This window comes from Odocoileus virginianus, chromosome 2, assembly GCF_023699985.2.
Source record: "Odocoileus virginianus isolate 20LAN1187 ecotype Illinois chromosome 2, Ovbor_1.2, whole genome shotgun sequence".
Lineage (NCBI taxonomy): Eukaryota > Metazoa > Chordata > Mammalia > Artiodactyla > Cervidae > Odocoileus > Odocoileus virginianus.
Window position 1 is genome coordinate 14,464,045 of NC_069675.1, and position 23,503 is coordinate 14,487,547.

The window sequence follows — 23,503 nt, forward strand, 5'->3', positions numbered from 1 at the left end:
TTCTCAAATTATCCTTTTAGGTTTATATATTATAATAATAACTTGGTTGATGATTTTTTTTTGGAAGTTTTCGAAACTGTAGCCCTTCAGTTTTTAAAAACAGGTTGTACTTATTCCTTTGAATATTAGAGTATGAATCACAAAACTTGAGTGGATCCAAAGAAGTTTATCAGTGTTGTACAAATAAGAATGATTTTCCTTTTCACAGTCCTGGAAGATACTGCTCTTTGGTGCCATAAACTTAACATGTACTGGCTTCCTGCTAATGTGGTGCAGCTCCACTAACAGTATAGGTATATCACTGTTCTTATTTTTATAGAGTTAATTATTAATTTCACTTTTATTGTTCTCATTTTAAATAAAGGTATGTCTTCCTTAACATGGAATATATTATTCTGAAATAATATAATAATATTATTTAATATTATTAATATAATATAATAATATATAATAACTTTAAAGATTTAAATGAGGGAATCTATTCCAAAAGTATCTTGTTATGTTCTGTTTTGGCCGTGTCGCTTGTCATGTGGGATGTTAATTCCCCAACCAGGGATTGATCCCCTGCCCCCTGCAGTGGCAGTGTGGAGTCTTAACCAGGACTGCCAGGGAAGTCCCCCAAAAGTACCTTGTAAACTATAAAATTTGGTTCAGTTGCTAGGAATTATTTAAAATGAGCTTCTTCAGAAAATTTAAATCTATTTGAAAAATGGAGATTTCTTTCTATTTTTTAATTGAGATGTAGTTGATTTATGTTATTATATTAGTTTCAGGTGTACAGCTTAGTGATTCAGTATTTTTATAGATTACACTCCACTCAGAATCACTATAGGGACTTCCCTTGGTGAGGAAGCTATATATGAATACATTTGTTTGTTTTGTTTTTTATATAAATAAAAAGTGATATATATAAGTGATATATAATATCACTTATATATATTATATTATATATATATATATATAAATATATAAGTGATACCGTATAGTATTTGTCTTTCTCTGACTTATTTCCCCAAGCAGAATATACTCTAGGGTTCATCCATGTTGCTGCAAATGGTAGAATTCATTCTTTTTTATGGATGAGTAGTATTCCGTCCAACGTATGTGTCTATTGATGGACACTTGGGTTGCTTCCATATCTTGGCTACTTTAAATACTGCTGCTGTGAGCACTGGGTGCATGTATCTTTTTGTGAGGTATTTTTAGTGTGATAGATTAGTTCTTCAATTTATGTAGTGTATAAATAAGATTTTGAGGTTTATTGAGTTTTCCTTAAAAAGTAAAACCTCTTAATATCTTTCTTGTGTTTTTAAAAACCTCTTATATTTTTATGTACCATTATTTGTTGTATTTCGTAACTATGAATTCAGTAACATTTTAATCAGTCTTTCTGTTGTTTTGCAGCTTTAACTGCCTATACTTACCTGACCATTTTTGATCTTTTTAGGTAAGTTTTAAAAACTCTCCTTAATGTTTTGAAGCTTATACAGAATTTGTCATCAACTATACTTCATTTAAAAAAAAAAAGAGACGTCTGGAAGACTTCCCCATTGTTTTACTCCTGACCTTAATTCATGGTTACATGGGTGTTTCTTTTTTTCTATTTGTTAAAATGTACATATGTGCTTTATGCACATTTCTGTATAAATGTCCTATTTTGAATAAAACAATAAAAATAAGAGTTTATTGCACTGAATTTATGAAGTTTTCTTTAACTAAAGGAAAGTAGTCTGTGAAATAAGTAAAATTATCAACATGGATCATGTATACAAATAAGCACAATTAGAAGATATACTAGAAGAAGATATCCCATTTACATAGCAACAGAAAAATACCCAGACATTAGGTCAGTTGCCTACCTATAGATGAGTCAGCTGTGACCAGGGAGCAGGAACATATAAAGCATACCAGTTCCCACTGGAACTGTGTAGATGGGAAAAGAAATGAGGGATATTAATAACTACAAAGTATGTATGTGATTGTGAGATTGAGAGACAGCCTGTCGGCTCCTGCTTTTGGGAACCTTTCGTATTTCCCATGTGTGTGTATGGACATGACCGAGCGACTCTTTGAGACCCCATGGACTGTAGCCTGCCAGGCTCCTCTGTCCTTGGGGATTCTCCAGGCAAGAATACTGGAGTGGGTTGCCAGACCCTCCTCCAGAGGATCTTCCCAACCCAGAGATCAAACCCAGGTCTCCCGCATCCTAGGCGGATTCTTTACCATCTGAGCCACCAGCCCCATGTTTCCAATAAAGATTGCAAAGTGCTTGGGCAATGATGTCTCCAGTGTCTGTGCCATAGGTGTGGTATAAGGATGTCTTTTCACAGTCACATAACTAAATCTTGATGGATCTAAAACAGATAGTTGTTACCTGAATTTCATACTGTAGTAAATTGTTTTAGAGTGAATTTCCGCTATACTTGGAAAGCAGCCGTAACTCTACCTCATCTAGAATATTGTCAAGGTCTTATTAATATTTAGTTTAACTTTTAACATAGATTAAATAAAGTTTATCAAAGTTGAAATGTTTACTCCTAGAATCAAGTAAATATTGTTACTGTGTTATTTTTTGCAGGCTTAGTTATGGAAACCATTTAGGTTGGATAACTTACTGAGTAGAGGAAGTATGAGTTTAAAGTATTCTATTTAACTGTCTTAATGGTGTATCATAACTTCTTCTGTTTCTCCCCATGTTAAAACTCGCAGTTAGAGTGTTTATTGTTATTAGATTATAAATTATTAGAATAATTTATTAGTCTGTGAACAGTTAACTTTTAGCAACTTAGGTATTATGAAAGCTAAATTTCTTTCTGTATGTCCTCTAGCTCTCGTTCTAATGCTGAATTTATTTGCCTTTTTACTTAGTTTGATAACTTGTTTAATAAGTTACTGGGTGATGATGAGGAAACCTAGCCCTGCGTATTCATTTGGGTAAGTTCAATTTACTTTATTTTCTGCTAACTTACTGCTATTAAAATTAGTAGTTAAACTACTAAAGAGCTAGCTTGAATATTTCTAGAAAATAAGCATTGCCTGTTTAGTGTGATAGTAATAAATAGTAAAAGTAGATTTTGAAAAGTATCTTCTAAGAGGATTCTAGATAAGAAACATAGGTGTTTAAATTTAAATCATATTGAATTAAAATGTTCACATTAGGTTCTTTGCTATTTTACAAAACAAATCTTAACATAAAATGTTCATTTTAAGGTCTTTGATACTTTGGTAATTTTTTATTTCAGTTAGAGAAAGTACAAAGGATTTTCATGTATGTATCTTCTAGATGTTAAAGTAAGTGGGATACATTTTCACATTAATGCAGTGGTAGAGATGTATTTTTATCATAAGACTAGATTTGTGACAGCAACAAACTGACAAAGATTTTGAGATTTCTGTGTCTCTAGTTTAGAAATTACTGAAAGCTGGAAAGTGATCTTTTATATCAGAGGATTTTAAAAAAAAATATTTATTCATTTATTTAGCTGTGCCAAGTCTTAGTTGCAGTATGTGGGATCTAGTTCCCTGACCAGGGATCGAACTCAGGGCACCTGCATTGGGAGTGTGGAGTCTTAGCCACTGAACCACCAGGGAAGTCCTGGATTTTTTTATTATATTAGGAAAAGAAATGAATTCCCTTCAGATTTAAGGAAAGAACTAGAAAGAAAAATGTAACCTTGGTGAAGAAACTGTTGAACCAGACTTAACCTTTCTTTTCCATACCATTCATTGGGATCATATTCTTTTGAACAAAATCAGGTTTTATTTACTTAAATAATAGGACAGAGTGAACATGAAATTTTAATGCAAAATGAAGATATTTATGTGTCACTCAAATTTGATAGAGTTGGACTGTTACTATGATAATCATTTGTAAAGAATAGATATCTGTATATGGAAATCTCAACTCTTGAGTCAGGCTTTTGGTGGTGACAGAAATCCAACTCAAACTAATTTGGGGGGAATATGATAATGTACTTTTTCAAAGTGTGGGAAGACCGAGGTGAGCTGGCATAGGGACACTCAGGACATTGTCTTTCTCTCACCTCAGTGGCCTGCTTTTCTCTGCACGTCAGGTTCGGGTTCTCAGACCACTTTTCTCCACTCTGCTGGAATGATAACTTCTAGCAAGACTTGGAACCTTCTCACCTTCCTCCTGGAGAGGAAAGGACTCTTCCCCAGCTCTAGTTCCGAAAATCATGAGAAAGAGCTGTTGGTTTGTCCACTTTGGTAGATGTTAGTCTTTTTAGTTCAGCTCCTATGGCCAGGATACAAGGTTTAATAAAGATATGACAGCTCCCATTTTGGTCTCATTGCTTAGAGAATAGGAAATGAGAAAGCAATTAAATATAATTACAGTCAGTTGCATAGCTTGAAGTATCATCTATATCTGGTAATTCCAAAATTCAGTTCTGCAGCACTGAGATTTATCTCATGTCAGTGTTCCTTTCATGCCAACTTCACATGGATGCCTAATTGATGTCTTAAATTCAAGCTAAATTTCCTGTTTTGTTTTCTTTCCCCAAAATCTGTTCCTCTGCAGTTTTTCCCATCTTAGTAAATACACAGCCACTTTGTTGCTCAGGCAAAATCCTCAATTATTTCTCTCATCACCCACATTTATCCATCAGGGGATTATGTCAGGATAACTTTCAAACACATCCAGAATCTGCCTCCGCCCCCATTTCTGTCTATAGTACTACCATCCTAACCAAGCTACCTTCATTTCTTGCCTTCATCAACATCCTGCATCCTAATCCTAACTAGTCCGCATACTTCTGCTTTTACCAACCCTTGTAGTCCATTCTGTGTGTAGCAACCAATGTTTGTTTTTTTTTTAAGCCTAAGTCATGCTATCATTCTACTCCTTAAAACCATCCAGTTGTTTCCTATCATATTGAGAATAAAATCCTGACTCCTTTCCCTTGCTTATAAAGGCTTTGTATGACTTAGACCCAGCCAATTTCTTTTCAAGTTACCACTGTCATGCCCTCTGTCTTTTTGTCTATAATTTGAATATAACTTATTCTTGCTTTAGGATCTTTATACAGACTATTCTCTCTCCTTGAGTTGCTCTTCACCTGTTTCTTTCAAGATAAGCCCAGTTTTGTTATTCCAGTCTTAATATTAACCAAGTGCTAATATCGTTAAGTGACTGGGCCCAATCTAAAATGAGTTCTAAAATAGATTACCTAGGTAGTCTCTTGTCACATCAGACTGGACTTCCCTCGTGGCTCAGACGGTAAAGATTCTGCCTGCAATGCAGGAGACCCAGGTTCAGTCCCTAGGGTGGGAAGATCCCCTAGAAAAGGGAAAATCGCAACCCACTCCCAGTCTTCTTGCCTGGAGAATTCCATGGACAGAGGAGCCTGGAAGGCTGCAGCCCAGTCCATGGGGTTGCAAACAGTCGGACATGACTGAGTGACTAACACTACACATCAGACTACTATAATTCTCTGTATAGAACTTATAAATTATTTGGTTTTTTTGTCTTCCCCTTTAAAATATAAATTTCTTGGTAGCTTGGACTGTTATCTTACTCTTTTCTTATATCCTTGTACAGTTTGATGAATTTTAACAGATAAATACACTTGTATAACTACTATCTGAATCATGATATAAACCATTATAAGTTCCCCCAGACCCTCCATTAATGACTTAAGGTTGAGTCAGAGTCAAACGCTGACAAAAGTAACCAGTATTCTGATTGCTGTCATTGCAGATTATTGTTGCCAGTTTTGAAATCATATAAATGGGATTGTAATATGTATCATCATATAGCAGTAATTCATTATTGTTCTTTGCTCTAATATTCCAATATGCCAACATACATGTATATGTTCAACTGTTGAAAGAAATTTAGGTAATTTTTAGCTTTTTGTTATTAGTAAAACTACATATGCTCATTTTGTACTTTTCTTTTGGTATACATGTGTGCTCATTTATGTTGGGCATATGTCTTTGAATGAAATTACTGTCATAGGACTTGCATATATTCATCATTAGAAGATAGGATAATACCAAGCAGTTTTCCAGAGTGGTTTTGCATTTCTACTGGCAGTATACATTTCCACTGGCAGTATATCTGAGTTCTAGTTGCTTCATTTCCTTACCAACTGTTGGTATTGCCTATTTTTAAAAGCCATTCTAGGATGTGCAGTGGTATCTCATTGTAGGCTTAAGTTATTTTCTTGATGAGTATTTGAACACTTTTTCTTTTATTTATTAGCCATTCAGATTACCTCTTTGCTGAAATGCTTGTTAAAATGTTTTATCCATTTTTAGACTGGGTTGCTTATTTTTTCTTATTGATCCATAGGAGTTCTTTCTCTTTCATTCTCTTAAAGCTATCTTCTGATGCATGAAAAGTTTTAAATTTCAATGATCAATCCAGTTTATCAGTTTTTTCCTTTATGGTTAATACTTTTTGTGTACTTGTCAAGAAATCTTAGCCCAAGATCATGAGATAGTCTTCCCTGTCATTAGAAGTTTTACAATTTGACCTTTCACATATAGGCTTAAAAATCAAACTAGAATTTGGTTTTTGTATATGGTTTGAAGTAGAGGTCAAGGCACATTGGTTTCTATACAGCTCTTCAATTTGATAAAACATTAATTGAATCAAGTTTTTTCCTTTTAATTGCTTTTATGTGCTACTTTTTAATTAATCAAGTAACCATGTATATGTTGGTCTGTGTCTGGATTTTCCTTTCTCTTCAAGGTGTATTTGTCTGTCTTTGCATTAGTTCCATCCTGTGTTAATTACTGTAGTTTGAAATCTTGTAGTGGAATATGGTAGTGGAAACCTTCCTACTTTGTTCTTTAGACCTTTGCTTTCCTTCACCTTTTATTTCCATGTGTGCACTTTAGTGTCAGCTTATCAGTATCTACAGGTAACGTTGCTGCACTTACATAGTTTTTCATACTCTCCTATAACCCTCTTTTTTTAATTTACTTCCTTTCATGTCAGTAAATACATTTGTTATATTTTTAGTAATACATAATGGTCTTTTGTTTATTCCAACATTTTTTTATTACCAATAACAATGTGATATATTGGTAATTAATTAATTAATTTAAAATAATCCTTAATTATTTTATTATTTCCTGAATTTTGTACCTCCTGTAATTAAACCAGCTGATTTGAGGAGAAAAAAGTAATGTGATGAGCATCCTTAATTATTTATTATCTTTTCTGAACATAATTATTTCCTTGAGAAATTTTAGTGTATGTACATGCTACAAGTGTTGAATGCCATTAAACTATGTATAGTGGTAAAAACCAAGATAAGTAAGACAGCAGTCTATGGCCTCTAGCTGATAGTTCAGGGATAATAAGACATATTCAATTAACTGCAATTATATGTAGATGTGACAGGCAGTATCAGTTCAGTTCAGTCGCTCAGTCATGTCTGACTCTTTGCGACCCCATGAACCACAGCACGCCAGGCCTCCCTGTCCATCACCAACTCCTGGAGTTTACTCAAACCCATGTCAATTGAGTCGGTGATGCCATCCAACCATCTCATCCTCCATTGTCCACTTTTCCTCCTTCCTTCAATCTTTCCCAGCATCGGGGTCTTTTCTAAGGAGTCAGCTTTTGGCATCAGGTGGCCAAAGTATTGGAGTTTCAGCTTCAACATCAGTCCTTCCAGTGAACACCCAGAACTGATCTCCTTTAGGATGGACTGGTTGCATCTCCTTGCAGTCCAAGGGACTCTCAAGAGTCTTCTCCACCACCGCAGTTTCAAAGCATCAATTCTTTGGCGCTCAGCTTTCTTTATAGTCCAATGACCACTGGAAAAACCATAGTCTTGACTAGACGGACCTTTGTTGGCAAAGTAATGTCTCTGCTTTTTAATATGCTGCCTAGATTGGTCATAACTTTCCTTCCAAGTAGTAAGCGTCTTTTAATTTCATGGCTGCAATCACCATCTGTAGTGATTTTGGAACCCAGAAAAATAAAGTCTGACACTGTTTCCACTGTTTCCCCATCTATTTGCCATGAAGTGATGGGACCGGATGCCATAATCTTAGTTTTCTGAATGTTTAGCTTTAAGCCAACTCTTTCACTCTCCTCTTTATAATAGTGGTTAAAGTCATGAACGCTAGAGCCAGAGTGTCTGAGTTTGAAAATCTCTGACTCTTCCACTTGCTAGCTATATGACTCTAAACAGCTACTCTTCCTCTTGGGCTTCAAGTTCTTTATCTCTTACTTATTCTTTTTTTTAAGTGGATAGACTAACCCTCATAAGGATTTAGATGAGGTAATGTGTTAAGTACTTTGACTGGTATCTAACATAAGATGGGTCAATAAGTGTTAGCCGTTATTATGATAATGAATATTTCTAGAGAATAAAAGCCATAAAGAATATATGTTGTATAAATAGGCACTCTTCTAAAATCTAAGATATTCACTGTTTATTATTATTCTAGAAACTAGACTTTTTAAACAGTGTTTGGCTTATAGTACTTAGAATTCTAGTGAGTGAGTGAATGTGTTTTAGAGATGCTAGTTTGTTAATTGAAAAAATTATGTTAATTTAATTAATTTTCCAATTTCAGATTTGAAAGATTAGAAGTCTTGGCTGTATTTGCCTCCACAGTCTTGGCACAGTTGGGAGCTCTCTTTATTTTAAAAGAAAGGTACATTTGTATACGATGTTACTGTCACTGCAAATTCTACCTATGCTACCTTTGGAATTATGAAAGAATCCAGTGAGACATTCTGGTTAAAAGGGTATACAAATTAATATGAGCAATGTTGGAGATTTCAAAATACAGTTTTTTCATGTTTCAGACTTTTCTCCCTCTTTATACCCTTCTTTTATTACCTTTGATACAACTAAATCCAGTCATAAGTAGATGTGACTAAAAGGAAGGGATTCAGTCGAACATGTTTTAATGCTTAGTATAAACCCAAAAGCAGGTTGTTAGAGAAAGATTAGACATTGCACCTTGAGGATAATTTGTGGTCTGCTTGTCTTATCACTGCTTCTGCTGCTGCCGCTAAGTCACTTCAACTAGTAAATCAACAGGTCATATTTAAAAGTTTTGTGAACTTATTAGATTAATTATGTATTTAATAAACTTTTTAAACTTGATTCTTTAATACATTAACATTATTTCTTTTAGCGCAGAACGCTTTTTGGAGCAGCCCGAGATACACACGTAAGATTCTGCTTCTGACATATAATATTAAGTTTGATTCCCAGTGATTAATTGGTATATTATGAAAGAGTGATTACTTTGGCCCATACTAGAGTTCAAAGTGTCGTAATATATATTTCACAAGCAAACTCCCCAAATCCCAAGACTCCTTCTTTTCACCCTTAACTGTTCCCAAGCCTCTACGTTTTTATACTGAACAGAAAGGCCTCTCCACTGTGATGTCGGGTCCCTCAGTATTTCCAAACCCAGGTGAACATGCTAAACCAGCCCTGTCTTGTCTTCTATAATTTGGATCCCTCCAGTCTTTTAGTACCATCTCTAGAAGAGATGGAAATGTTATTACCTGTAACATAGTTGCTAACTCTGTGGACCTATTCTGATCAGTTTCATTCAGGGCAGTTTGACTTAACCAGCAGACTATAAACCAAATATCTGTAGCATTTCTAAAAATTTATAACAGCAATTACCTGTAAGAAGATACTGTTAATGCTAAGGGTCTTTTTTGGAGGGATGGGGATCCCATGTAAGATGGAGCAACCACATGCAGAACATGGGTCATGGAGCTAGAAACCAAGTTCAAATTCTGAATCTGCAAATACTGAAGCAGACCACTCTGCTTCCTTATCTCCTAGTCTCACTACATGCTGAAATTACATACTAATATTACCAAGAAAAAAATAACAGTGTTATTCTTTTTAGGGGAAGATTATTAGTTGGTACTTTTGTGGCTCTTTCATTCAACTTGTTCACAATGCTTTCAATTCGGAATAAACCTTTTGCTTATGTTTCTGAAGGTATGTTTTTGTTCACTATTAATAAAAATCCAATTAATTTCTCATAACAACAAGTCTTTTGTTTGTTTCATTGATTCATAAATCAGTGAGAAAGTGTATCCTGAGGAAAAGAAAGGACTACCTACCCCTAAAGTTCTAAAGTCTTCATAAAATTATGAAGCAGAAAATTAAGAAATAGAATCTAACTTTTTAAGCTTTAAAATAACATATTCCTTAAAAACAAGCAGAACTGACATATTAAATTACGAGATAAAAAATTATATTTACCAGATAACATGAATGAAGTTTTAAGTGTGTAAACTACCTAAGAACGCATTTTAGAAGCATCAGTGTACATAGACTAGTTGATGTGCTCATTGCAAATAATTGTATTTTGTTAATTAACTTTGTTCCCAGGAACACTCTGGGATGATGATGGGTGGGCATTTATTTGAAAGTAGCCAAATTTTAGTCCTTTTAACAAATTCTTTTACTTTCGAGTCTTTAAAAGTTCAGATAGAATTTTTCATTTTAGTGGTCTGAATTACTGACATTTTTCACTAATTTCAGTGTTTTGGAATCCTACTCCCCCACACCAGGTTAACCACTGTTGGATGGCTGGAGGAGTTTTACCTCACTTTACACTGAGGTAAAAACAAAAGTGGGCTGTGTACACACACCTACACTTTGAAGAAAAAATAGGGGAAGGTCTTTTTTAAGTCTCACTGACTTGACTAGCAAGATAACCAGGGGAAGAAAGCTTTCTGAAATACCCATTCAAGCTTAAACAACTTCCTAAGTGTCATGAAGTATGAGTTGTATTTTATAAATTAGAGTTTAAGAATTACTGCATAAACTAGAAAATTAGATAATGATATTTATGATCATCAGAATTATTTTGAAAAAACTTTATTAAAATACTATTATACTCATTCTTGAAATTTTAAGATGGTACAAAGATTTAGAAACTATGTTTCCCTGAAGAGCAGAAAGATACAAGAAGGAAACAGTACTGGTAATCTCATGAGCCAGAGATAACATTTATTAACATGTCTGTTTTGTTCCTTTATTTTTTTTTCTGTACACATATGTATATTTTTTTACATACTTAGAATTGTATCAGTTAAAAATTTTATGTTTGGCTTTTTTCACTCAACTTTTCATCTTGAATATTGCCTGTCATTAATCTTTGAAAAATAATTTTTGAATGCTTGCATAACATTTTGTCATGAATATTTTAAAAAATTAGTCTACTGTACATTTTCAACTTTTCCTTTTAGCTGTAACCACCTTTTTTCTATCAAATTTCTTGTATGCATTCCTAATCTTCTCAGAGAAAAAATTGTAAATGGGTTAAAGATACAGTATTTGTTTGTTTGATATATACTGCCAGGTTTGTTTCCAGAAAAATCATCTAGTTTGTATTTTTATTAGCTGGAAATGAAAGTTTGCAGAAACATCAAGATTTGCAACATGAGTTGAAATTTGAATGAAAAGTAGTTTAAAGCACTTTCTGCCAGGCACTGTGCTCAATATTTATACAGAACCCATTTAATTCCTCCTATAACCATATAAGGTAAATCATTTTACTCTCCTCACTTTACACTGAGGCACTGGGAGATTTAGTCACTTGTCTCAGGCTATGTATCTAGTCAAGGGCAGGGTTGAGGTTGAAGCCAGGTATTCTGGCATCAGAGTCTGCTTTAACTGCTGTTCTGGGCCACTTTTTGTATGGCTTGCCAATCTTTTCTACATCATGGTGCATATAAATGAGAATTTCTGTAGCACCCTGGGGTAAATGGAAGAGGACGCTTGCAGCTGGAGGCTACATGTCCAGGGTCAGTCACTGACTGGCATCTGCATGTAGCCATACCTGGCCTCTCTGAGAGCTAAGAGAGTTAGTAATTGGTGAACCTGCAACTCATTCTCAACACACTGTTTAGGAAGCTTTGCTTTGCAGTATAGTAAGCCTTTAAAGCTTCAAATTAATAGTAACAATGACATATGTAAGTTCATTGATTCCATCAGATCATCTATGTACTGAAGTTGAAACTACTTTCATTTAGTATCCTAAAGGCATAAAAAAGAAAAAAGTTCTAGATATAATGTATCCCTTTGTAGTGTTACATAGTCATCATGAAATTTATTTTTTAAATTTAAGAATCAAGTATTTCTGGTAATCTAATTGTTTCTGGTAATTTTAATAATTTAAGTATTTTCTTCTTAAAGCTGCTAGTACGAGTTGGCTTCAAGAGCATGTTGCAGATCTTAGTCGAAGGTGAGATGTTTGGGGTTTCATAAAATACATATTGTTAAAGGAATGCACAGGAAGCACATCTATTATGGGAACTTAACATTATTCATTGCCAAGGTTACTAAATGAATCTCACAGATCAGATTCTTCTTTTTCCTTCACTTTTTCTTATTTTTTAATTGACAATACAAAAGAGAACTTTACAAGTGAGAGATTTGTTCCCAAATCCTCTTTGTTAAATGATTTATGATACTAAAATACAAGTCATCTTTTATGCAGTTTTCATTATTATTACATAAGTTTTGCTAATGAATACTCTTTTTGTTTTTACTTAGTGTGTGTGGAATTATTCCAGGACTTAGCAGTATCTTCCTTCCCCGAATGAATCCATTTGTTTTGATTGATCTTGCTGGAGCATTTGCTCTTTGTATTACTTATATGCTAATTGAAATTAAGTAAGTATTTTTTATTGCTCTCATATGTATTTCTGTTACTGGGACCTGATTTTTAAGGGCATCAGGATGCATGATGATTAAGTTTATAGCATGTTTATGACCTGTGCTACTTTGGTCAAGTCTTGTCCTCAAGTGTCTTCATCTGAAAAATTAAGGGGGTTGGATTCAATAAGAAATCTTCACTACAATCTATAATGCAGATGGGAAAGCTATTTAAATTCCCTTCTGCTGGCCAGATGAGTGAAACAGAGAAGAGGAGAGTAAGAGACACATCAATCACAGCTACTGTTGCTGAATGAGGAAAGAGGAGTAGATGTGAACTGATTTTTTTTAAAAAGCAAGCCTATTAAGAAATAGTCTTTAGCAAGCTTAAGTTTAATGCTATGACATTATTCTTTGACTCCCTACCCTTTTGCCTTTTGGTACCCTTGTGTGATTCCTTCACTTTATTTCTAGCCCAGATCTCTATTGAATTCCAAAAAGCAATCTTCTGTCATGTCCACCTTGACTGAACCTGTTTTCCCCATCCCCTAAACTGCTTTTATCTGTATTTCCTGTGAGAGTGAATGCTACTACCATTCACTTGCTACTATGCTTTCTGCTTTTTTTTTTTTTTTTTGCTCGTTTCAATTTTACTTATTTATGTGTGGCTGCACTGGGTCTTTATTGCTTCGTAGGCTTTTCTCTGGTTGTGGTGAGCGGGGCCTAGTTGTGGTGCTCAGGCCTCTCATTGCAGTGGCATCTCTTGTTGTGGCGCATGGGCTCTAGGGTGCACGGGCTTCAGTAGTTGCGGCTCATAGGCTCAGCAGTTGCGGTGCATGGTCTTAGTTCTTCTGCAGCATGTGGGATCACCCTAGATCAGGGGTCAAACCCATGTCTCCTGCATCGGCAGACAGATTCTTTACCCCTGAACCACCAGGGAAGCCTTGCTTTCCACTTTTTAATTGTACAAAAAAACATACATAAAATAAGATTTACCATTTTAGCCATTTTCAAACATACAGTTTAGTATTTTCACAGGCATTTGGTACATTCACTTTATTGTACAACCATCATTATGATTCATCTACAGAACTTTTTTATCTTCCCCAGCTGAACCTGTACCCATTAAATAACTTCGACCCATTCAGCCTCCTTCCAGCCCCTGGCAACCACTATTCCACTTTCTGTGGCTATGAAGTATTGAGTATTTGATTTAAATGAAATAATATGTATTTGTCCTTCTGTATCTGTTTTATTTTACTTAGCATAATGTCCTCAAGGTCCATTCATGTCAGAAATGGCAGGATTTCATCTTATGACTGAATAATATTCCATTAGTGTACACATTTATGTGTGTGTGTGTGTGTGTGTGTATATATATATATATATTTGCCACATGGGGCGTCCCTGATAGCTCAGTTGGTAAAGAATCCACCTGCAATGCAGGAGACCCCAGTTTAATTTCTGGATTGGGAAGATGTGCTGGAGAAGAGATAGGCTACCCACTCCATTATTCTTGTGGCTCAGCTGGTAAAGAATCCACCTGCAGTGCAGGAGACCTGGGTTCGATCCCTGGAGAAGGGAAAAGGCTACCCACTCTGGTATTCTGGCCTGGAGAATTACATGGACTATATAGTCCTTGGGGTCGCAGAGAGTCAGACATGACCGAGCAACTTGCACTTTCACTTTCTATGTGCCACATTTTTACTTTATCCATTTGTCTGTCAACAAGCATGTAGGTTGTTTCCATGTCTTGGCTGTTGTAAATGATAGTCTTGTCTCCTACTCTTGTTTAATCTTCCCTTTTAATTTTTATCTTTCCCTTCTTCCCATTCTGTTCCCTAAATTGAGGCCTTTATCATCATTTCCTTGACCTAATTAGAATGGTCTTCTGATCTCAAAATTTTTCTTCTCACACATCTTTAGTTACCTGCTATTTTGCTACTGAAGTGATCATTAAAAGTTGCAAATCTAGACATAATATTTTCCTGTTTCAGAATCCTCTCCTTTATATACTTAACAAAATTAAAAGTTGTTAGTATGATGAAGCCTCTACCAACCTTACTAGCCATCCATCTGCCTATACTTAACTGTTCATAGTTTCTTCACTGCATTAGGGCTTTCACGCCCTTGCACATTCTGCTTTCACTGTCTACAGTATCTTGCCCCCATCATCGTGGCCATCTTTGCAGTCCCAGATCAGATGTCCCCTCTTTTTTACTCAGCCTTCCTGGATTATCCTACCCCTGTAGGCTCAGCTCTCCTCTGTGCAGCCAGGAGACCCTGCAGGGCTTCTCCTTTGTACTCAAAGTCGCTTCTTGTCTTTTTCACATGGGTGTTTCCTTCCATTTCAAGGGTAGGAACTATGTCTTTACTAGTGTTTCTATTCCCAGCTTATAGGAAAAAATGAAAAAGAGTACATGATGAGCTTGTAACCTTCGGCATTTTTGGTCTCTCTTGTTAACAGACCTGTGAACTACTGATGAGCTATTGTACTTCAGCCACAGTGTTTACTGTAACAAATTCTTAAGAATCTCATCTTAAGAAATTCCTGGGGAATTTGTAATTTTTTAGTACTAATTATTGGAAAGTTACTGTTTACAGCAAATTGATAGAATTACAGATGAATTCCATTGGTCTTTATCAGAAATTATTAGTTTTAAAAAAAATTACTAGTTAAAGGTTTTTATTTGTTGCAGCAAGTAAATATATATGACATATTTGCACTTGACAAGTAGATTACTTTTGTACTTTGTACATTGTGGGGAAATGTATATTTTTCTTCATCATCTCTCTTCACACTAATTAACGTAATTATTAGTTATTTTCCCTTAAACTTTGGCAAGAGAGGATTCTGAAAGCTTTCCTTTTTTCCTTTGAGATGCTCTCATTGCAGTAGTGGTCAGCTGTGGTAAAATAGTCCTGTTGCTTGAGATAATTAAAGGTTGGTGGATTAAATTGTAAGAAGCCTAGTGAAGGATACATTTAAGATTTAGAATTATTTTTTCTTTTTAGTAATTATTTTTCTGTAGACACTGCGTCAGCCATTGCCATTGCTCTGATGACGTTTGGCACCATGTATCCCATGAGCGTGTACAGTGGGAAAGTATTACTCCAGGTAATGGTCGTCTTTCAGCATGCATGCTTAAAATTAGCTATGTTCTTTTACCAGATTATAAAAATAAATGTGTTCTTCTGCCAGATTATGAAATTTTTACCTACTGGAGGGTCCTGTTGGAGATGAAGCCAACCAATAACCTCTGAAATTTGTGTAGTAAGAACCAGATGAAATTATATTGGTGTACAAAATAGATACAAATGAGTCTTCATATATTTATATGTAAGACAAGAGCATAAATGAGAAACATCTCTAATAATATTTCAAGTAAAAACAATATTAGTTATAATCTCTTTAGATACTTATTTTCCCCTCATAAATGTATTTTGGCTATTATATAATCCAGTTATGATTGTTTTCTTATTTCCTGTCCTTGAATTAGTGAGACTTCTAAATTTCAAACTTAAAAACAAGAAATCACTCCTTACTGAAACAGTAGGAACACCTGTAGACAGCACCTGACTAGAAAGATGGTTTCCCAGGACAGGTGAACGTATAGGCAGTGCTTCTCCCTACGCCTTTTCCACATGTCTTTCCTAAAACATATGGGTTGTATCTCCCTCTCCAGAAGCAACAATAACAATAAAATATTAGTTTACTAATGCTTTGTCTTATACAAAGTTTTACTTTCTTAAAGATTTTTTTGTTGATTTGTTGGTTCTTTAAGGCTTATTTGGTTACAGAAATAGCAGCTTCTTTGTAAGATAAGAAATAAGCGTGGGTGGATTCCTGATGTTGCTTTATAAGTAAGTCAGTTGAAACCTCTTTTTCCTAAACCATGTGAAGGCACTTGTGAAACAAAGCCCAGGCTGGTATAAAATGCATGTTTTTTTGTTTTTTTTTTTTTTTACTGTCAGGATCACTGTTGCAAAATTTTTTTATCTCTCTAGATTCATGTTCTATTTTATTTTTTTTCCCCCCAGACAACACCACCCCATGTTATTGGTCAGTTGGACAAACTTATCAGAGAGGTAAGATGAAATAAATAAAATCATTTTAATTTATGATTAGAGAATTCAAAGAGTGGGTACAAATAATTTCAAGCTCTTTTTAGAATTTTAGGGAAGTTTATGTAACATAGTGACAAAAATAGAGAAATTTGACTACTTGCTCAGTCTGGAAGCCAGGTTCACTTGAAATAAATGTAGAAGGTAATTGTCTAAAGACCACACTGTTTGTTATAAAGAGCTGTGAATTGTATGAAAGTGAAGTAGCTCAGTCGTGTCCAACTCTTTGTGACCCCATGGACTGTAGCCTACCACGCTCCTCTGTCCATGGGATTTTCTAGGCAAGAGTACTGGAGTGGGTTGCCATTTCCTTCTCCAGAGGATCTTCCCGACCCAAGGATCAAACTCAGATCTCCTGCATTGTAGGCAGATGCTTTACCATCTGAATCACCAGGGAAGCCTGAATTGTATGAGTCTATATTCAAACCTGGGCTTCCCGGGTGACTCAGTGGTAAAGAATCCAACTGCCAATGCAGGAGACACAGGAGATGCAGCTTTGATCCCTGGGTTGGGAAGATCTCCTGGAGGAGGAAATGGCAACCCACTCCATTCTTGCTGGGGAAATTCCATTGACAGAGGAGGCTATAGTCCATGGGGTCACAAAGAGTCGGACAAGACTGAGCATGCACACACACAAAGCATATTCACACTTAGGATTTTGATTAAGTCAGAGGCCATGTTTACATGGTGATTGCTTCACTACATAGTAAGTTTTGATTCTGTATTGTTATAAAATTCCACCTGTTAACTAATGAAGGAATAAGATAATCAAATTATTAGGATGTTGAGAGTAACTAAAACCGTTGGTTGTCACTATCACAGAGGCCACTTTGATCAATGTAGTTGACCACTTGTCTCAGCTACTCAGTCTATGCCACTGTACCAATGGGCTACACACTATCCTTGGAATTTCCTTTTGGCTCAAATCCAGATAACATCCTATGTTGTACAGAAATGTGTTGAAAGAGAATCCAGAGAAAAAAATGATTGAGAAGACAACAATTCTGATACTCAAGTACTAGATATAAACATATACTGTATTAATAAAATGAAAAGAACTACACACTGTTGAACAAGGTGTGGATGAGGAAAGTAAAGACCTACTTCTAGAGAGATTGGTGCAGATAAGAAACTGGGAAAAGAGAAAAAGACCCTGGCTCAGTATGGAACAAGAAGAAATGATATCTTGAGTGAATGGTCTGGCACTTCTTTTGGCTAATGAGTGTCTTTATGCAGGGTTTGACCATGTCATTCCTAGGTGTAGAGCAAGTCCATAATTTGACTGAGTTGTTTTGGATATGTCAAATACAAAAACCTCATTTCTATGTTTTTGATTAGGTATCTACCTTGGATGGAGTTTTGGAAGTCCGAAATGAGCATTTTTGGACCCTAGGTTTTGGCTCATTGGTATGCTTTCTATGTATTACTTTAGTTATATTTTAAAACATAGTTTATAATTTTTAGTCTCTTTACCAGCTCCCTCATGGCTCAGCTGGTAAAGAATCTGCCTGCAATGTGGGAGACCTGGGTTCGATCCCTGGGTTGGGAAGATCCCCTGAAGAAGAGAAAGGCTACCCACTCCGGTATTTTGGCCTGGAGAATTCCATGGACTATATATATTACTTTAGTTATAATTTAAAACATAGTTTATCATTTTTAAAACTGAAAAAAGTGTTTCTTTAAAATTTTTATAGATCCTTTGATCTATAAATGATCTTTGATCTAGAAATGATCCCGTTTCTGTTCAATAGAGTAAAATATGTAGATGGATTCAGTAACCTAATTGAGATTAATTAAGGGATGTTTTTCTTCATTTTTTTCCTTTCAAATTAAATGATCTTAATATTGGGCTGTTCAAAAGAGAAAAATCCATAGTCAGGCATTCCTAAATATGAAAATGTTGCAAAACTAAAATGTGCAATTACTTTCTTTTTTATTGCAGTTCTGATTTTGGAGATTTTTGCTGAATATGTTAAAGAGTTATAATAATAGCTGCTTCAGCATAAAATTCCATCTTTTCTAATCCACTTTTGACCTCATTACCAGAGATTTTGTTATGGCATGATTTTATTCCTATGTCAAGAAAGTACCCAGAAAAAAAAAGTGAAACACCCATAATCCTATCATACGAAGAAAACTGCCATTTATTTTTTGGTGTTAATACTTACATACTTAAACTCTTTAGAAAACGAGGTCATGCTGTTTTATAATTTGTTCTTTTCACTTAATATATCATAAACAGTTCTCCTTGTTATTGAATGTTACTCTTCTACAGTACAAGTATAAAAAAAATAGGATTTGACTTTTGTAACATAGATTTTAGAGGCAGATTAGGGTTGGTCCAACAGCTCGATGATATCACTACATTGCAGTCTATAGTTCAGACTTACACTCTTTTAGTGGAAAAATGGTTACTTCATCTCTCCCTTCCCCTTCTCTTCCCCTCTCTCACTCATTATTTTGGATATCTAAAACTCATTCTCTAGTAAATTCTTGAGGAAAAAGGCCCTTGCAAACAATATTCCCTAAATTTTTGCATGTTGAAAACAGTTGTGAACATTATTGAAAATCATTTGGCTGGATGTAGTAACATCCTGAGCAGATACTTTATTTTCTTGACTTTCTTACCTCTGGCATAAGGCATTACTGTGATAAGCCCTGATGACTCATAGTCTAATTTTTTCCCCTTGGTATGTAGCTTGATCTTTTTACCTGTATGCCTAAAATATTTTTTTAAGTCCAGTAATTTTACTAGAATGTGTCTTGGTGTTGATGGTCAGTTATCTCAGGGATGCGGTATACCTTTCCTTAATATTATTTCAAAAACAGTTCTTTAGAATTTTCAGGAAAGTTTTCTTTAATTAAAGTTCTTAATATTCTCTTCTCTTGCTTTGATTTTCTTCTTTGGAAATGCCTATGATAAGCATGGTGGAGCTTTACCTTTCTTTCATATTTGTTATTTTCTTTCAGTTACTTGTTAACTCAATTTCCTTTGATTTTTAAAACTTCTCTTTTTATCTTTTTTTTATCCATAATATACCTGTATGTTTATTGCTTTTCTAGCTTAATCTTTGTTTCAGAAATTAGGGGAGTGGGCATGCTGCACGACTTGCCAGATCTTAGTTCCCTGACCAGAGATCGAGCCCACGCCCACAGCAGTGAAAGGGCTAAGTCCTAACCACTGGACCGCTAGGGAATTCCCTGAAAAAAAATTTTTTTTCATGTATTTCTAATTGCCACTCCATTTCTAGTTTCTTTATTTTGATTTATATTCTTCTTAATCAATTCAAAAATTGATTTGAAAAAGAAAGTCATAGTTCTCATCAGTTTTGTAGGTAAATCTTTCCGATCTTTTATAATCTATTCTGTATTCTCCTTTTTTCTTATAATAACTATGTGTGGGATTTGGATTCAGTTCTTTTCTTTTGCGCTTTTTTATGTGAAATTCATTTTCCTGAATTTTAAAATAAAAAATGGTTTAAGGTAGTGTGTCTAAATCATGGTTCTAGAGCTCCCTCTTCTGATGAGTCTGTGAAATGAAAGTTTTTTTTCTCCTCGTTCCTTCTTTAGCCTCTGTTTCTACTCTGCTGCTCAATTTAGATTCTCTTCCCAACTGTTTCTTCTTAATGTGGCGCTTTGTGCTGGAAGAGAGCTTTGCTTGGTTACCTTTGAGAGCTCACAGGGTCATACTACTCTAGTTCTTCATCTCTTATTGCAGACCCAGTTTATTTACCCGATACTGAAATGTGCGAAACACCTTCCAGTTCCCAGCTGCCTTTCTCAAATTCACTGTCCTAGATTTCCATGAAGAGCTCGTTACCTATTGTGAGGTTTTTAGGTCAATCAGATGCCCTATTGTATCCCTCCTCCACAGATGCTGATACCTTAGAGGTCTTACAGTTTGTATTTGGGTTTTCTTAGGGTGTTGTGTTATCTCTCATTTTTTTTGGGGGGGGGTAGGTGTTGTCCATAGGTTTTTGAATGTGTTATCTTAGTTTCTGTTTTTATGGGAATATTTGGGGCATTTCAAAAAATGCTACCAATACGTCTGTCTTTCAAGAATCCTAGCATAATTCAAAATGACTGCAGAATTTTACAATATATGAATATACCATTTTTTATTTTATCAGTCCTCTAATATATAAGTTGGTTTTTTTTTCTTAGCTGTGCTGTACGGCATACAGGATCTTAGCTCCCGAACCAGGGATCAAACCCATACCCAATGCAGTAGAAGCATAGAGTTTTAACCACTGGAGCACAGGGGAAGTCCCCCAAGGACATTTTTTAATTGGGGATGGGGGGGTTTTGCTGTTGAGTTGAATGAATTCTTTTATGTCTTCATCAGACATACTGTTTGCAAATATCTTCTCCCATTCAGTAGGCTGCCTTTGATGGTTTCCTTCGCTGCAAAAGCTTTTTAGTTTGATGAGGTCCTATTCCCATTTGCTTATTTTTGCTTCTGTGGCCCTTCTCTGAGGAGACAGAACAAAAAAATATTGCAAAGACTGATGTCAGGGAGCTTATTACTGCTTGTGTTTTCTTAAGTTTACTCGTGTACATGGTATGGGAAAATGTTCTAGTTTTGTTCTTTTGCATGTAGCTATCCAGCTTTCCCAGCACCACTTGTTGAAGGAGCTGTCTCTTCCCCTTTGTATTTTCTGCCTCCTTCATTGTAGACTAGTTGACCTTATATGTATGGGTCTATTTCTGGGTTCTCTGTTCTGTTCCATTGATCTGTTTGTCTGGTTTGTGCCAGTACTGTGCTGTTTTGATTACTATAATTTTTGTAGTATAGTTTTGTCAGGAGAGTGTGTAATTTCCTCTGTTCTGTCTCACCACAGCAAAAATTTGAAGCAATGGACCAGTGTTACAGCTCAGTTACAGCTCAGTTTTATCTGGCAAGCAAAGGAAAATACATCCTTGAGGTGGGAGGATGGGCCAACTCAAAAGAAAGAGAGGGTCTCAATTTTGGCTCCTTTTTTAATCTTCTTTCTCCTCCCCCTGAACCTGCCCTATGTAAACTGGGCTAGCCAGGAGGGCTGTTTGTTTCACCTGAGGTTCTCACTCTGGTCCTTGGACCTTCCCTTGTTCTATTTTTGTGGGCTTTTTCCTTTCTTTGTCTTTTAGCCACCACTATTTTGGACTCCTTTTTCCTATTCTAGCTACCTAACATTGCCCCAAGAGATGGGAGACCCAGTTCTTTGGGAATAGGGGCATCAAGGTCTCTTTGGCTTCTTCCTGCTGAGTTGGTATGGTGAGGGTCATTGGGCCTCCCCCTCTGGCTAGTCTCAAGTCTCAGCGTCCTTATAGCAGTATCCATCTAAGGGTGAGTGATGTTTTCCATGGTCAGGTGTAGTTTTATATATCCTTGTTGAACTGGCACCGCATGTTATAGCTTATTGACCTGGGCAGAGACAAAATGGGTTAGATAATTGATAATACAGGGAGCAATCATGAGCAGCATCAATATGGTGATAATAGGGATTAGTAGGAGCATTAACCAACTCCAAATTCCCCCTCGCTGGGAGAAGGAGCCCCCAAAGAGAGATTGGAGCCATCCCAAGAACTCTCTAGCTCATTCTTTGAGATCCTGTACAAGATGTTTTTTTGAGGACTGTGTTTTTCTTGAGGACTGTGAGACTTAGCTGGAGGTATTTACCCAGAAACAATATGTCTCATTCAAGATGGCTCAATTCCCTCCTTGTTGAGGGATCAGGAGATCTATTTCCTGTCTGTTTTGGAGTACAACCTCTGCCAAGCTGTGTTGGCTCTTTAGAGCTATCTTGAGAAATCTTATCCCCAGAAACTTGATTTTGGGGGTGTTTATTAGAATGACCCTCATTTGTAGTCCTGAATAGGTATCTGAGATCTCCCAGGGGCTCACAGGTATATTGAGCGTCCTCTTCTGTTTTCTTCCATGACTTGACTCGTGAGTAGTTGAATCCAGGAATCGTGTCCTGGTACCTTGACTGCTATGGGGATAGAAAGTATTACAGGGTAGGGGCTCTTCCATGTGGGCTGGAGTTGAGCCTTTGGGGACCCACCTTTCCAGACTTTAATTAGGACTTAAGTCCCTGGAGCATTTAGTGGTGACTCTTTAGAATCTTTTGGGTCCTGGTTGACACCCCACAAAACGTATATCTTGTTGGAATTGCCCAATGGCCATGGTATAAGACTGGAGGGTTTGAGCCTCTGGATCTAGGAGGAGGTCACTGACATAAACAGAAGGTCTCCCATATAGCATCTCATAAGGACTGAGACCAGCCTGTCCCTTAGGGGCAGTACAGGTGCAGAGGAGAGCTGTTGGTAAAGGCTCCTTCCATCCCAGGGAGGTCTCCTGGGTTATCTTTATCACTGATTTTAAGAATTGGTTGGCTCTCTCTACTTTTCTTGAAGACTGAGGGTCCCAGGCACAATGGAGATAAGTAATGCCCAATGTTTTAGAGACCCCTTGAGTGACCTTAGAAGTAAATGATGTCCTATTGTCACTTTGTAATGACCCGGGAAGGCCAAATCTCATAATGATTTCATGGAGCAGTTTTTTTTTACCACCTCCTCAGCCTTTAATCCAACCTGTGACTGTATCTATCATGACTAGTAGGTATTTATACCCTTGAAAAACTGGCATCTGGATGAAGTCCACCTGCCAGTCCTTTGCTGGGTAGGTCCTATGCTGTTAGACAGGCTGGGCCAGTTGGGGTCTTCAAGCTCCTTGGGGGTTGTTTAATTGGCCAGTGGGACAAGAG

General features: G+C 36.1%; 1 protein-coding gene across 3 annotated transcripts in view; it reads left to right on the forward strand.

The window, feature by feature from the left end:
• Positions 1-23,503, forward strand: part of SLC30A6 (solute carrier family 30 member 6) — a 45,481-nt gene that overhangs the window by 9,267 nt on the left and 12,711 nt on the right. For 2 of the 3 annotated variants that reach the window (XM_020882774.2, XM_070476588.1), the window contains exons 3-13: positions 209-293; positions 1,405-1,447; positions 2,869-2,934; positions 8,563-8,643; positions 9,133-9,168; positions 9,868-9,962; positions 12,171-12,219; positions 12,531-12,650; positions 15,648-15,750; positions 16,674-16,721; positions 18,096-18,164. In XM_020882774.2, the coding sequence (XP_020738433.1) occupies positions 209-293; positions 1,405-1,447; positions 2,869-2,934; positions 8,563-8,643; positions 9,133-9,168; positions 9,868-9,962; positions 12,171-12,219; positions 12,531-12,650; positions 15,648-15,750; positions 16,674-16,721; positions 18,096-18,164 (795 nt within the window). Of the gene's footprint in view, positions 1-208; positions 294-1,404; positions 1,448-2,868; positions 2,935-3,253; positions 3,292-8,562; positions 8,644-9,132; positions 9,169-9,867; positions 9,963-12,170; positions 12,220-12,530; positions 12,651-15,647; positions 15,751-16,673; positions 16,722-18,095; positions 18,165-23,503 lie in introns of those variants that run through there. The other variant, XM_070476583.1, reaches the window with a different exon arrangement.